General features: G+C 41.8%; 1 protein-coding gene across 4 annotated transcripts in view; it reads left to right on the top strand.

Annotated features, from left to right (window-relative positions):
- The first annotated feature begins 462 nt into the window (after positions 1–462).
- anks1b (ankyrin repeat and sterile alpha motif domain containing 1B) overlaps positions 463–15,972 on the top strand; it is a 274,591-nt gene continuing 259,081 nt past the window's right edge. For 3 of the 4 annotated variants that reach the window (XM_063460710.1, XM_063460713.1, XM_063460709.1), the window contains exon 1: positions 463–1,096. In XM_063460710.1, the coding sequence (XP_063316780.1) occupies positions 966–1,096 (131 nt within the window). In that variant the 5' untranslated portion in view covers positions 463–965. The remainder of the gene's footprint in view (positions 1,097–15,972) is intronic. The other variant, XM_063460711.1, reaches the window with a different exon arrangement.

Below are 15,972 nucleotides of genomic sequence, written 5' to 3'. Positions count from 1 at the left end.
TAATAGTGATTATTTGTATTAATTATTAGCCCCAAATGAATTCTGCTGCTTTGTTTAGGGTGTATAGTCATATTGTGCTTTGCTTATATTGAAAGCTAAATAGCAATTTGCTCTCCTAAATACTGTCATAAAGTATCTACTAGGCCTCAAAATAGATGTAAACACGTGGGTATGTATTCATACCTACCTAACCTGAAATTATATCCCTATAATATCACTATTTTAGCCCATAACAGCAGTTAATCTTCTCGATTTGGAGAAGTTTTTTGCTGGCTTCCAGCTTTATCTGGATGCAAAATCACTCAAGTGTGAGATGTAGAGGGATTTAGGGTGAGAATAAAAAGTGCCTAAAAAAAAGTTGTTTTATTTTGTAAGCAGGAAAAGGAAGCCCAGTGTTTGACGACAGGTGAGTTGACGTTAAGGTTCAGGCGACACAGAAAAGCACCGGGCAGTGCGCTTGGATCGCAGGAGAGGAGTGCTGAGCGCAGCGGGGGGAAGGAGAGCTTGTTGTGGGGGCGGATGGAGTTTCACCTCCCGGCTGTTACCGGCAGGAGCGTCAGAGACGAGAAGCGGAGGGGAGTGAGAGTTGGGAGTGAGAAGGAGTTTGTTTTTCCTTTTTGTTTCCCCCCTCTCTCTTTTAAACCCTGGTTACTCTTCACTTCACACTTCAGGGATTCGCTTCGGTTCTCCCCGCTGCTCCTGATTGCACTGCACCGGGGAGAAGTGCAGGGAAGCGGACCCGTGCATGCCCGTGAACTGAGGAGAGCAGTGCACGCCAGAGCTGATCTGCAGCATCAGTAACACCTATTTCCACCGTGCAGCAGCAGCATGCAGTGAGAGGAATCCTTTCAGATGCTTTCTCACACCAGACAGTGAAGAAAGGTGTCGGGGGTGGGGGGAAAGGAGGCGTATATGGGAGATTTGTTGGATTTTTATTTCCTTGTCGTTGCAAACTTGTGTCCGGGATGGGGAAGGAGCAGGAGCTGCTGGAAGCCGCCCGGACTGGGAATGTCGCCTTGGTGGAGAAATTGTTAAGCGGAAAGAAGGGAATACTGGGGTCAGGCTCCGGCTCCATCCCTCTGCCCAACCTACTAAGGTAAGCAGTCTGCTTGAATTTGCTTCCCATGACCGCTACAATGTCCGGAGGGGCGGGGAACCCCGGAGGGGGGAGTGCTGGAGGGGATTCCACAGGGTGGAGAGGTCCACTCTGTAAAAATTAGGCACATTTTAGCTTCATCTCAGGTCAGTGCACGAGAAATGAGCCAAGAAACCGCAGCTCCAGTCAGCCAGCCCTCCTCTGAGCTGCAGAAAAAGACCTCCGCACTGAACACTGTGTCAGCTGCTCGGTACCACCACAGGGCTTCTCGGAGACAATAGGGGTGTTTAGGGGGCTCTTCGTGTTCGGTTGCAAAGCCCTGCTTAACACAGGAGGGGAAGAGGAATGTTATGCAAAGTCCAGAGACCAGCATGTGAAGCAAAGTGCACTTTTAAAACCACACAAACGGGCAGCAGGCCAAATCATAACTAGACACAGCACCCTGTTATCCCAGGCAGAATTTGTCAATATGTGACAGTTTAATGGGGAGTCAGCTCCTGTCCTCTGCTTATCCCACGACTGGGTCGAGTGTTTAGAGAGGGATAGAGAGTTCCACACACTGAGAGAATGGAAGTGTTTGTAATTTTCAGTTCAGTCTGTTTTATATATGTTTTTGTGCAGCTATGAGATATTTCCGGGAAATATTATTATTGCTAAACTGTTGCCGGTGTGGTGTTTATATAGCACCATGGCTTTTCTTTCTTTCTTTTTTTTTTTTACATGATGCTGGGAAGGCCTGACAGGCACAGCATCCAAGTTGGCTTTGAAGCTGCTCTGCAGCATTCATGTGCTTCTTTGTGAGAAGACAAATGGTAAACAAACACTGGATCCTCTAACAAAAGGGGATGTGGATTTCACTCGAACTGGCTGCTTCTTCAAACACGAAGAGGTACGTGAGCGGTGTCAGGAAATGCTGTTTGTTGTCAGGTTAACAGGTGGCACTGTGTTCCGAGGCTCCAGATTTCACCTTGTAACCTTGAATGATGCATAACAGGTAAATTCATTAGTTTCGGTATGCTGGGGCGTGATCACATTATAGCGTGAAACTACAACCTTTAAATGGCCCCCCCCCCCCCCCCCCCCCCCCAAAAAAAGAAGGTTTAAATCTCCCTTCCAGAGCAGCTGCTGTGGTTATTATTGTCCTCCTCCTGCCCCTGCAGCCGCTCCCTGCTCGCTTTTCGGGCCCAGGCTGAGCCAGGTGATTAGGAGATCAAAGAAGGGGGGCGTTTGGGAAGAGTACAGCCTCAGGCTTCCCGAGCAGAACGTCTCATGACTGGGATAAGGTCGCATGCTTGCAGGGGGAAGGCAAACCAGTCCACTACAGGTGTCAGCACCTCTGTCAGGGTCTTAAAGTGACCTTATTCAAATAGACACATCGTGATTCAAGTTCTGTTTAATTAGTCAGACGTTAGCTACATTCGAAGACAGCCAGATCTGAAGATTAGTGTCTTCACAACCCAAAGAAACGGGAGAGACAGCCGTGCTTTGAGACATTCAGCCCGAGTGTAAAAGCACAGAGAGGAATCACAGCACATGGTGTCTGTTATGTGCAGTTGGTGATAATTTCCGCAGCCCTTGTTGTGTGAATAATACATGTAATAGAAAAAAAGAGAGAAGCTCCCCGCTGGCTGCAACAAGTTGTGAAGAAGACAGGACAGATTTTTGCTTCACTCCTCATTATGATACCTGTGGTCATGTTCTGCATTTAGTTGATCCCATGCATTTGTGTTCTTCTGTTTTTGGATGCTAATTTCCTCTCTGAGATAATAAAGTAACTGAATTTTTGTTTAGGTAGAGGAAGGAGTTGGTGAACCGCTCTTGTTCTTTTTTTGGTTCATCGGTGGCAAAAGACTTCTGTGGCAGAGAGCCGGTAGGGGAAACACGAGTCTGTAAGGACAGGAGCTGGGTGACTGAACGTTCACAATTGGAGAGGATGTTGTCTCGTTACTGTATCTATGGCAAATCTCTTAGAGTAATCCATCCATACAACCATACGTTTATCATCTTCTGCTTATGCAAAGTTGGTTGTAGTAGCTACATGCTATTCCAGTTCATCCTGGGGGATCCCAAAGTGCTCCCATGAAGTGTTAGATGAATTATATAATCTCTTCAGTGAGTTCTGGGGGTGTCTTTCTAGTTAGGTGAGGAAAATCTCCAAAGGAAGGCATCAGGGAGGCAACCAGATCAGATGCCCAAACCCTCTCACTGTGATTCTATTCTGAGCTCCCTGCGGATGTCAGCGCTCATCATCTCGTCTCTAATGCTGAGCCAAGCAACCAACACAGGAAACTCGTTTCAGCTGATCGTATCTGCAAAAGAGATGTCACGATACCAGATATGTAGTCATTATCGATGCCAGTAGAATTACATGATTCTTGATAGCCAATCGGATACTTAAACAAAATGATTACTCAGTGTACTTAAACATAAACTCCATCCATCCTCCTCCTCCTATCACTTTTCCAAGTCTTCTTAACCAGCCATGAGATATAATCTCACCAGCGTGTCCTGGGTCTGCCCCAAGGCCTCCGCTAGGTGAGACATGCCCAGAACACCTCACCTGTGAGGCACCTGGAGGGCATTCTGGTCAGATGCCCGAATTACCTCAACTGGCTCCTTTCGATGTTGGGGAATGGCAGCTGTACTCTGAGCTCCTTCCGAATGGCCAAGCTCCTCACCTTATCCCTAAGGTTGAGCTCGGCCATCCTTCAGAAGAAGCTCATTGATCATGTTGAATTAAAACGCCCCTTGAAATCTCTGAAGAGGTCTGAATATTGGGCTTTAAGTTGCTTTGCCAAATTAGGGGTTTTTCCTGCTTTTCACTACCCAGAACTTGTGACCATAGGTGAGAGTTGGGATGTTGTACATTGGTAAATTTAAGAAGTTTAACTTGGGATATACCCAATTCACATTACTAATATTTATTTTGGTTGTCGCCACTACATGTCACTGAATTTCACTGACTGATTGATTTGATTTCCATGCTTTCTGGTTAGTGCATCTCTGCTACTCTCTTTCTGTGTGGACTTTCCCTTAGGCCCTGTGGGCGGGTCAACTTAGACCCTGTAGGATGCCAGAAACCCTGTTCGTGGTGCTGTGTTATGGATTCTTCATCTTGTCATATTTAAAAGTAAATTAACATTAGTTTGGGCGATGGCGTTTCTTTATCCTTTCTGCAAAAAATTTGTGTTGATAAAAGGGATTTAACTAAACAACGACATCCAGTTTGTTACTGTCTGTATCTCATCTCTGATGTCCTAGAACTGTACACATTGTTCCATATCGTGTTTACTTTATGAATTAGGTTTGGGAGTTTAATTTATCGAAGGGTGCAAAGTCAGATTTTCCACTGAGGGGGTGGGGGGTGGTAAGAGGTGGAGTGTTTAGGTCATTACAGCATGAGAAACAAAGCGCAGTAGCTAGAATGAAATATGATTAATTTGAAGGGTCAAGTCGAGGTCAGTCAGATGCATTATGGGTGGAAATACTGTATGTCTACAGGTCATTTTCAGTGAGTTATGTCTGCTGTTACACATACTTGACTTTTATTCAGTCAAGACACTGGCCCCTGAGGAGATGCCTGAAAACTCCCATAGGCTACACACACACAAACACACAGACACGCACAGATGTGGCAGTCTTGTTAGAGTCATGTGTGTGTGATCAGATGTGTGACACACCTCCTAATAGAGAGCTTTTTGTGCTTTAGCAGATGAATGAGTCGACAGAGAGGTCACAGTGATTGGAGGAGTGAGTGCAGGCTAATGTTGTGGGAATGATCTCCAAAATCGATGCATACTTTCCCATCTTAAGGCCTCTGAGCCATTCACGGCATTCCTAAGTCATGAGGTTCCTCTGAAAGAATCGCACTAAACCGCCAAGTGGGACACGAACATTAGGCACACATGTACTGTATAAACACACTAGAGGAGGATGTAGAGAAGGCGATCCTTTGCTGCAGTTTTGTGGTGTGGAGTGCTCCATATGAACACACGTGCACGGTGGAAAATCAATAGTGGATGATCTCATCACTCTTTAATGGGCCACATTCTCATCTAGATGACCCGTACTGTACACGGTGGCTGTGGCTCTGTGCTGGGAGGGAACAATAAATAATAAAAACCATCCCCGAAACACTTACAGCTGCATGTCCTTGTAATATTTACGTTACATAATGTTGCATAATTTACAGAGAGCCTGTATTAGTGGCACATCAGAGTTTTGTGAATATGAAAAACAGACCTCGGGGATTGGTCATGTCTGGTTGAAAGCTGATCTGCTTAATCAAATCAGTCCTGGCACTGACACCAATCCAGTGACTCAGAATGGCCAATGTCTAATTTTAACAAATGTGCCTCCTCTTTGTGGCGGTTGTTCAGAGAAGACAAAACCTTTTATCATATCCTTTTTTATATGAGATGCCATGTCCTGGTTTCTGGGTTTTGGGTTTTTTTTGTTGGCCTTGTGACATGCCAGCTTCACTTGTCAGAGTTTGCGCTGGTCCTCATTTCATATAGTTCGCTGAAGCTGTGCATTTTTGTCCTGTTGGAGCATTAGCATCTAATCTGATCACACCATGTATGTAGTTAACGTTGACAAACAGCTTCTGTGCGTATCAAATGCCCCAAAGCAGAACTATCTCTAGAAAATGGCAATGCTAAGTTCTGAAGGTGGTTTCTTCTTTTCTTGTGGATAGTCCCTTTTTATTCAATTCAATTCAATTCAATTCAATTCAATTCAATAAAACTTTATTGATCCCGAAGGTTGGCCCCGAAGGAAATTGGAACTTAAAAAGGAAGAGAAAGCAAAAAATAACTGGTTTAAATACATTTAGCCTATATTTCTCAACAGCAAAACCCCAAATTTTTCCATGCAGCTGATTTTTGGGGGTGAGCAACATAAATTATAGAGCCGTTTGGAGTATTTTTGAATACAAAAACAAGGCTTCCTTATATTATATTGGACTGTCTCCTTTAAAGTAGTAAGATGCTGCATTGTAAATGTTTTATTTAAACAGGTTGAAAGTCTTTATTTTTTAATGAACAAAAAAAAAATCTAAATGATAGTGAGTGAGTCCCTGATACTGTTGTGAGGGGCTAAAGTATCAGAATGTGTACTTTTACTTCAAGCAGTGTTGCACATGGGCTGATATTAGCACTGAAGATGAATTTGTGATGACATGCTGTTATTGTACACATCATTTTCTTTGTGCGGTGCCTCATAAAGAGAAATGAGGATAAATGCATGCGAGACAGAGTATTGACTCTGATGGGGTGATGGTGATTGAAAGCTGATAGCACAAAGAGAGTGACTCATGATTCGGCAGATGGCGGATGATCCCTCTTCACTCTCGCTCGCTCTAACTCAATAACATTAGGGGAAAGCCCTTCTTGTTTGTGTGTGTGTGTGTGTCTGTGAGGGGGGTGGGGGGATAGGTGTGTTTACTTCCCTTCTCCTTCGCAAACAGACACCCCATAAGAGGAGAGAAGTGACTCCCAGAGGACACACACGCATGCACACACTCCTCCTGTATGGGCTGTCTGTTTTAATTGGCATCCTCACAGGCGGTCTCCCTGGCTTTTATTTTCTGATTCTTTCCCATGCTTGTGTTGGAGTCTTTAGGCGGATCACTCTTTGTAGCACACAGCATGGGGCTCTGTGTGTGTGTCTGTAGCTGTATGACATGTTGTCCAATGAGGATGAACAGTGAGAAAGAAACCCACAAATCTGTTTATTTTTCTCAAGTTGCTTCACAGCCGCAGCACTTCGGCTCTCTGTTTCAGGAAACAGCAAATCAGACAACCAAAACCCAAGTCTGGCTAGCAGCCCCTTTGTGCTTGGATGTGGCTTTTTGTGAGACTTAAGTGTGTGACATAACCATTATCCTTGCATAATCACTGCTAGCATTCACAGATGTGTGTCTTTGTGTGGGCAGAGCAGTAAGAGTGAGAGCCGATGGAGGAATTGATGAGCTGCATGTGGTGCAGGAGACTTGGACTGGTCAAAGGTTAATTCTTGAGAATGCAAGTCATTTAAGGACATAGACACACACGCACACACACAAACATACAGACTCACAACTTTAGAGTATTTGTGTGTTGTTAGTTGTTGTGCATATGGTTTAAGCAGTTGGTTAATATGTTGTAAATATTCATCCAGCCACAGTGAGGCCAACGATTACCAATATATTCACGGGGAGAAACTCCCATCACATGAATGTGTGTGTTGTCATGGAGACCTCAACACCAGGGCTTTGTTCTACATAACACTGACCATGCAACTGCAGGTCTTCAGGGACTTGGTAAATTAAAAAATGATTTAACAAGTTGAATTTTCAAAGAGGCAAGCCGCTAAATTAGAAAAATAAAATGAGGAGACTCGCTGGACTCTGCCAGTTGCAGATGGTTGATATATTTGTCCAGATGCTGTATGGAACTTGGCTTAAGTAGTGCTTGTGCTGATTGGTCTGCTCAGTTTTTTAAATTATTCATAGGTCATATATTGAAAAGCATGCTGGAAGTCTCTGGACTGTGGAAAGAAGGAGGAATATCCAGAGTGGATTTGAACCCAAGACCTTCTTGCTTTGAGGCAATAGTGCTGATGGCATCAATAATATAAAAAAGTTAAATTACTAACTTTAAAGTTTAAAGTTAAAGATTATCTTTCATTTACAGAGTTACTTTTTGATCCTGCACTTGTTTTAAACTGCATCAATGCAGGAAAACAGGAGACTCAGCAAGCAATGAATCAGTGAAAACACAAAGAAGGAAATACTCTTGTAATGATCACAGTTGGTATTATAGAATTGCATTAGCAAGATAGTTTAGAAGATTTGGGTAAAATTTTAAATCCCACAATAGGTATATAACCATATAAAGCTAGAACATATAGTTATGCTATTAAGAACAGTTGATCTTATTGACTTTATATTGGATTTGTGTCTTTTTGCAAACAATAGCTGTGCTTACGTGAGTAAATCTGATGGTAAACTGAATATATTAGCACTTGTGACTGGATGATAAACAAAAAACAATCTGGGTTGATTTGTAATTGTGTTGAAAACATATGAAATTAGATTTCAAATTTAAGCAACATGCCAATAATTTAATTTTAGCTGGCCAGAATTATTATTATTTTATTATCTAGATTTCTATTCATGAAAAATCGTCGATGTCTCGAATGATGGCACGAGTAGGAATTTAATTGCTGAAATCAAAAATTTACATTCTAACCGAACACATCTGAAAGCAGCATTTCTCGCTGTTAGAAATGCATAGTTAATTTTGTGCAAACTGAATTATACATTTTTGTTAATAAAAATTTTACCAGTCAAAATTATGGTTTGAATATGTTTGCTTCCAATGCTAATTTAGACCAAGAACAATTTTTGATGTGTGCAATTGCTGCTACTGATCAAATATTAAAGGGATTTACATGCAAATGTCAGGAATCCTGTTGGTGGTATGAAGGCTATTCTTCCAAAAGATACCAGGTATTATATTAGTGTAACTATCATAATACATTACAATGTTAGGATGGTGTCTGAGTAGCCTACTAACATTTCAGCCTGTATCCTGTCAACAAAATACTATGTTAAGATTTAACTTGGTCTGTGATCAACATATCAGTGATTTAAATCTACTTTTTAAGTGCATGGGCTAATTATTTTGTTTTTGTATCAAATTGTGTATTGAGATTCATGCATTTCTACTAATACTAGTAACAACTATTACATGTCTGGGATTATGACATCCTTAATATGAACATTGTTCATATATTGCTGTAGCTCAATTATAATATAGTAGCTTTTCTGAAAATGCCATGTTTCTTTAATAATAAAATGGACCAATGACCGGTGGTGCTTTTAGAAAGCACATTTATTCATTTTTTTAAATTTAATTATGTAAAAAAATATATAAAAACCACACATTTGCCCTCATATTTCTATAATTACTGTTACGCTTTACTGTGGCAAAGCAAGAGAAACAAATGAATGCAGCTATGAACATGGTTAGAGAGTAATTAGCACCAGACTGTTTGTGGTTCACAGATTCAACTTGCTTCACCTCTGACCACACCCAGCACCACTAATGGGTGAGACTGGCTGTGGTCAAATGGGTCTCTGGTCGCTCTTGTAATTGCATCCAACAGTGATGTCATAGTTTGCTAGTGGGAGAAAAAACATAAATTAGGGGGTTCTCATTAATAAACACTGTTTCTTGAAATTTTTGGCAACCAAATCAGATTTTTATACATTTACTGGGATTTTTTTCCCCCCACATGTTCCCACATGAAGCTTATATGTGCTACAAAAAGTATTTATTTATTACTTTAATTAGTCAGTATTTACTTTTGAAAAAAAAAGTTCAGTTGCCACACGACCTTGAAAACCTGCTACGTTTGTATTACGCACTATACTTATATAGTGAAGTTTTGCTTACGTTTGGTTTAACTGTGGTGTCAGTGCATTGAGGTTGTCCGGAGCCATTGAGGTGTGTGTGTGTGTGTGTGTGTGTGTGTGTGTGTGTGTGTGTGTGTGTGTGTGTGTGTGTGTGTGATCAAACTCAGAGACTTCTTACATCTCCATTAGGGTCCGGGCCAAGTTCTGCTGCAGCATTCTGCCAAGAAACTGAGACCTCCATATTCACTAAGTCAGACAGACACACACTGGATTTTCCTCTGCTGCACTCTAAGCCTCTGTCTGCCTTTGTTCCTCTCTCTATCTAAATCTTTGGTTTTTGTCTCAAATCTCTTTTTTTCTCAGTCTCCGAGCTCTTTTTTTCCCTTTGTCTCGCTCACTCCATCTGGTGCCCCGGATTCTCTGTCAATATCATCCTGGCTTCATCTCCATCACTCACTCCACTCCACAATCTCTCTCCTCCCTCTATCCCTCTCCAGAGACAGACGATCAAGCCTCCCTACTGTTGTCCTTTATCGTTTTCTCCTCCCTCTGCTCCCTACCTTCTCCTATCTTATCAAAAACCACCTCCCCCTCTCTACGTCTCTTTTGCTTTTTCTCTGACTCGCATCTCATGCCGCTCTACATCTGTTATCAGTATGTAGGAGCATCTTTTACCCATCATTCGTCGGTGCAACATCGTGTTGGTTGACGGTGGCAAATGGGGAATTCGGGGAATCCGCAGCGCCGCCTGCCACTACAAGTACAAACTGGGATTTATTAGTGTTGTCCTGGTTGCGTCCTCTGTTCGAAGAGGAAATGCAGCATTGTGACGTCCCCGGTGAAACGGTGATAAAGTGGTGTAGGGAAATTGTCAAAGCTGATGATTGCTACATGCTAAACCACAAATAGAGACAAAAATGAAGTAACTGAGCATTAAGAATTAGCAGCTTTGCACCAGCACTATGAATAAGTAAATTAGCACTGCAGTGTGCCGTTGATTTAGATCTGTTAACATGTGTTCAGACTACAGCTGTTCCCACTTGAACTTAAGCACTCATCCTGACACTTACTGACTCCAATTTAATGGTGAAGTGTGTAACAACATAATCAAAATGAGATTAGAGAAATGGGGAAATATAAAAGAAAAAATTGAAGTTTCAGGTCATTTTTGAGATCTCAAGCACAAAATGTGCTTCATGCGCACATTCCAAACTGGCCTAATGACAATTTGCTGCACTGGATTTTTGTTTGGCCAGTAACTACATGATGGCAAAAAAAGTTCAGAAAGTGAAATGGACATAAATAAAGTTAATATTGTGCAGAAACGAATCAAGATTATGTGCACAGTCATTAAGCTATGATAGGCTCATCTCGTCTCACCTCAACAGAGGGATGATAAGTACTGAATCGGACCTAAAATAGTGCAGTGTTTTTGGCAGTAGATGGCAAATATACAGTAGCATCACTGCCAGATTTGATTTGAGTTTGGCTGTGCAGGATAGGACTAATACTGGCTGAGATTTAGCTTTGGTTAGCGGGACTTGGGCCAACTTTGGGCCTGAGTAAACTCTTGGGGATTTAGTGAGTTATTAATTACAAGTTTGGCAACAAGATGTGCTAGATTTAGATTTAGTCTGGGACACTTGGGCTCTTTCCATATTAAATACATAAACATAATGTAGCCTGAGATGAAAGAAAAATTCATCCATCGACTGGAGCCTATCCCAGTGCCCACTTTTGACAGTTCGCCTATCACATGGCTAATGCATAGAGACAGACAGTTCATGCCTACTCTCAATTAAGAATCAAATGTTAACCTAACATGCTTCCTTTCACTGCCCTTGACTGCCAGCGAACCCACACTTACACAGGGAGAATATGCAAACCCCACACAGAAATGCCCGGCCAGCGGATTCGAACCCAGGACCTTCTTGCTGTGAAACAACACTGCTAACCACCGCCAGCTGGAAGATTAGTTATTTGTTTAAATAAACTTTCTATAAAAATATGTCATGAAAAAAATGTAACGCATGCTAAATCCATTACCAGGAGTTAATTTAATTGTTTCACGACTTCCCCTTTACATAAGTAGATTTTGCACACTTGCCCCTCTGGTCATGTTGAGTCTCGTCTTGAAGGGCGAAACGCGGTGATACTGAGTGAAGAAGACACACGGGCAGCATGCAGCCAGAGGAGAGGCGAGTGGGGGGAGAGGTGTGACGTCCAGGCTGTCACACTAATCTACAAGTGCGTGTGACCCCACATAACACTGCATGTGTTGTGGAGACACACACGCATTCCACTCGGCTCCCCGCTCTCTGATAGATGGCAGTATTTAATGAAGCGCTGCTTTTGAAGTAGATAAGATGTGGAGAGAAGAGGGCTAGAAATGCTAATGTTATTATGTGGTTAGGGCAAGGGCTACGCTGGAGGGCACTGCAGGGAAATTATGCATGTAAGCGTGTGTCTTGTTGGTTTGAACTACTTTGGACATAGATTTTTTTTAAGCTTTTAAATTAAATGTTTGTGCATATATTCAGTATCTTTGGTGCTTTTCGTGTTAAAAGCATGAACATTTAGTTTTTTCAAAGTAGGCGTCAGACAGTGAGACATATGATGGAAACCACTGCTCTGGAAGTAAATCCTCAGGTCTTTTGTAAACATCCATTAGAATTGGCAGTGCTGCTTTTAGGTATTTTTGGCCTGCTGTACTTACTGTATATGTCTCCTGTCTCCTCCTGTCCAAATAGACCTGCAACCTTTAGACCTTTGACAGTAGCACTCAGGAACCGAAAGCCTCTTTACACATTCCAGCATTTTCATTGCAACTGTGAAAATTAGGTAAACTAGGCACCAGCTTTGCTTGAGAGCCAGATTTACATGTGGTTAGATAACAACACAGAATGAGGCTGTTTGAAGCTTTGGTTCAAACGTCGTCAGCACAATTATTTTTTTTTAGTTTTTACTTGTGAGTTTTGAATTACAATAAGTTTTACAGACCTGAAGTTGTAAAACTAACTCTTCTTCATTTTGTGTCCTAGCCTAGTATTGCACTTCCTAATTTAACACCACAGTTTGGGGAAGGACTTCTGCTATCATAGTATACTCAACAGATACTTTTGTTTTGTTTTTTCAGTACCATATGCTGTGTGTGTGTACAAAATGAAAAATTTAGTATTTACATTTCAATGTATTTAGTAATGTGTCCAGATTTCCGTTTTATAATCATATATATCCCTCAGAACTGGTGCAGATTGATACCGTGTCTCACCTGCAGTATAAATAAGAATAGACATTAAAGAAACATGAATGTTCACCACTAATGTACACATTATCTGTGTGCACACACATGCACTAAGCGCACATGTGAAAAATACATATGAAATGACATGGAGAAGGCGAGAGGCAGAGTGTGATTTCAAGCATATTGCACCGCTCTTTAGCACGTTCATTGATGAAAAAACTCCAGAAACTCTTTCATCTCCAGTCTATGCAAATATGGAGTTTTCCCAATTATGCCGCGCTCCCTCGGTTTCTCTTTCTCAGCCCCGCACACACACGTATGCACAGCTAATCACCTCAGATTAGTGTGTGACTGAACACCTCCCCAGCCTGTCACAAAGAGACCCTGTATGAATATTAAATATGAATTCAGATTGTGTGCTCTCCTGGCATATTGCTTCTCACAGGTGTCTTACGTAATTTGTCACCATATGTGTGGATAACAGTGGCCTTTACCTGTATGTGTGATGAGTTTACGGTTCGTGTGTGTGTGTGTGTGTGTGTGTCAGAAATACCTATCTTGGCTGTGATGGTGTGTGTAATTGCTTCCCCACTCATCCTCCTCTCCTTGGTGCTAACTGTGAGGGAATGCAACCAGGAAGTGAACTACCTTGAGCTGATAACCTCCCACGGGATACACACATTTCCCAGAAGGATGCCAACAGTTGCCTTTTTATTGTCTTTTTCTCTCATGGTCTCTGTGTCACATAGGAACACAAAAGTGGTGCACTCGGTGTGTGATGTGCTACCGTCTGGTAGATGCATCATCATTGTACATACAGATATAATGTATTCAGGCACTTGTATACTCTCCATATCCACCCACACATAACCAACACACACGTTGGATTTTGTGGGCCAGAAGCTACTCGGGTGTCCTTGTGTACAATAGTCTTTCATATGTTGTAGTTGTGATAATATAGAACCCGTAATCAGATGGGGTTTATTAATAGTTAAACTTTAGACAGGCAGAATAATGGACCTTTACCTACTTAAAAGTATTAATTTTTCTTCCTGTGAGAAGGGAGTTTTTCCTTCCCGCTCTCTCCGAGTGCTTGCTAGGGGGTCAGTTAGGGTGGTTTCTCAGAATTATTGTAGGGTCTTTACTTTGCATTATGCAGCACCTTTATGTAAATAAAATGAATTTAATTAAAAATCTGATATTCTGAAATATTGGTTGATTTATATTATGTTTTTCTGTCAGACGCAATGTCATAACCCAGCTCATAAGCTGCAACAAAAGAGGGAGAGTGGATGAGGTAGTTGCAAGTAAAGGATCATTTATTTTATGTAGCATAATTAAAGAGAAATGTTTGTCAGTAAGTCAGCAGTTTAAAGCATGCATGGGTGTGTGGCCTGTAGAAAGCAAAACAACTTAAGAACACACGCTGTAGCTAAGTTGATCTAATTAAGGAAGCTGGTATTCAAATCGGAGCAGTGAGCAAAAGGGAGGTAGAAAGGAAGGTGCTTTTAAAACCAAGGCAACTGGGTCCAGGTGTAGCTTATGTAGCCAATTACTTCTCCAATCAGCTCCTACAGAGCAAAACGCAGCACAAACTACAAAACAAAAACCTAAACCTAATACCAATTTCCCTGACGTTTGTTAGTTAAAGTTTTATTTTTGTACTTGTTTATAGTCAATCCGAATCTGCTTGGCTGGTTAATGTGTTTGTGACGCTCCAGAGCTAAGGTTGCAGAGTGCCCTCTGGTGGGCACAAGCTATGCAACATCCACATGCATAACATGGTTGAAGGGTGTCTCTCTATCTCTATAAATGGTGTTTCCAATAGATTGGCAAATAACTAATACTGGCTTGCTGATAAATCCACCAATAAACTGGTTGGGCTCTATTCTTCACCCTCTGCATAAAGAATAGAGCTCTCCCCCCCCAAATGGGTAAAGAAAAAGCTTTTATGCTTTTAAGCTTTTATCACTTTTTGGGTAACAAGGAGGCCCTTCACATGCTACCAAATCAGTCATCTTCTGGAGACTAGTAATATATGTGCTAAATCTAATTACAACATCAGCAGTGACCACTCTACTGTTTCAAAACAATAAGCATGTAGGTGTCACCCACCCCAGGGTCAAGCCTGGATGACATAAGATAATAACTTAGTTCTGTAACGCAGTTTTACTTCCATCCATAAGAGGTGACTGGACTTTCAAAGTTTTGAAAAGTTTATTGAAGAGGTTGACCTGCAAATTCAAAAAGTTATATTCGTTTTTCGATGGCGACAACTTCTCCTACTTAACCCCACTCTGAATGCAGATGGAGCCTCATCCGGTGCCTGCAATTCAACTCTCTTCTCCCATACATTTCTAACTCCATCACCAGCGTTCTCCATCTTCTTGATAATGAGCCCCGATATCTGGACTCCTTCCATAAGTCTCTCTCACCACAGAATCGTCCCTCATATTCCAACAGTCCCCTGGCCAATGTGAACTACGTGATGAATGAGTCTTTTAAAAAAAATTATAAAATATTCAGCTGCCCTTAAACCCCTGAAAGAAAATGGAGAATATATCATTCACCTAGTGCTCATTTTGCTTTCCACTACCACTAAATTCTGAATTCACTTATCTCCTACGAGCACCGAGGCTCAGAAAGCAGCCGGGTGTGAATTATCCTGCAGATTGTTTTATGCATGATGGTTAAGTGCAAGATTCTTTTGACTGATGGAAAGGCAAATCAGTATCCCAAAAAGCTTTCTTTGCCATGATTAGGTTTGCCTGTGGAGCATTATTTTGGGGGGAAAAGGCACAGAATTGGGGGGATGGGAAAGGGAAGGATTTTGTGTTTTGCTTTTTCCTTGAGTCCTTAGAGGAGGTAGTCAGCCCCCTCCCTGGAAAAAAAGAAGAATGGGAAGGAAACAGAGAAATATGTTTGGAAAAAAATATCTGGAGGGGTAAAATGCTTTTGTGTGTGGGAGGAAGGAGAAGGAATGATAGAAAGGTCTGGAGCTGGGTATGAAGGTGATATGTCTATGGGTTCAGGCAGTGCATGTTACGCATTCACACACCTGGCAACCCTGAGGGACAGGTCTGCAAATTAGAACTGTAACCTGCACACATCCTTTGACTCATTCCCTTCCTTTTCCCCAACTTTTCCTTTCCATCCACTTCTCTGCTTCTTACTTTTTTGTTAATTGTTTCTTTTTTTTCTCATAAGTGTACACATTGTTGGAAATGTGTA

The sequence above is a fragment of the Pelmatolapia mariae genome, linkage group LG17, assembly GCF_036321145.2.
Source record: "Pelmatolapia mariae isolate MD_Pm_ZW linkage group LG17, Pm_UMD_F_2, whole genome shotgun sequence".
NCBI classification, from domain to species: domain Eukaryota; kingdom Metazoa; phylum Chordata; class Actinopteri; order Cichliformes; family Cichlidae; genus Pelmatolapia; species Pelmatolapia mariae.
This window is presented reverse-complemented; position numbering and strand designations above follow the sequence as displayed.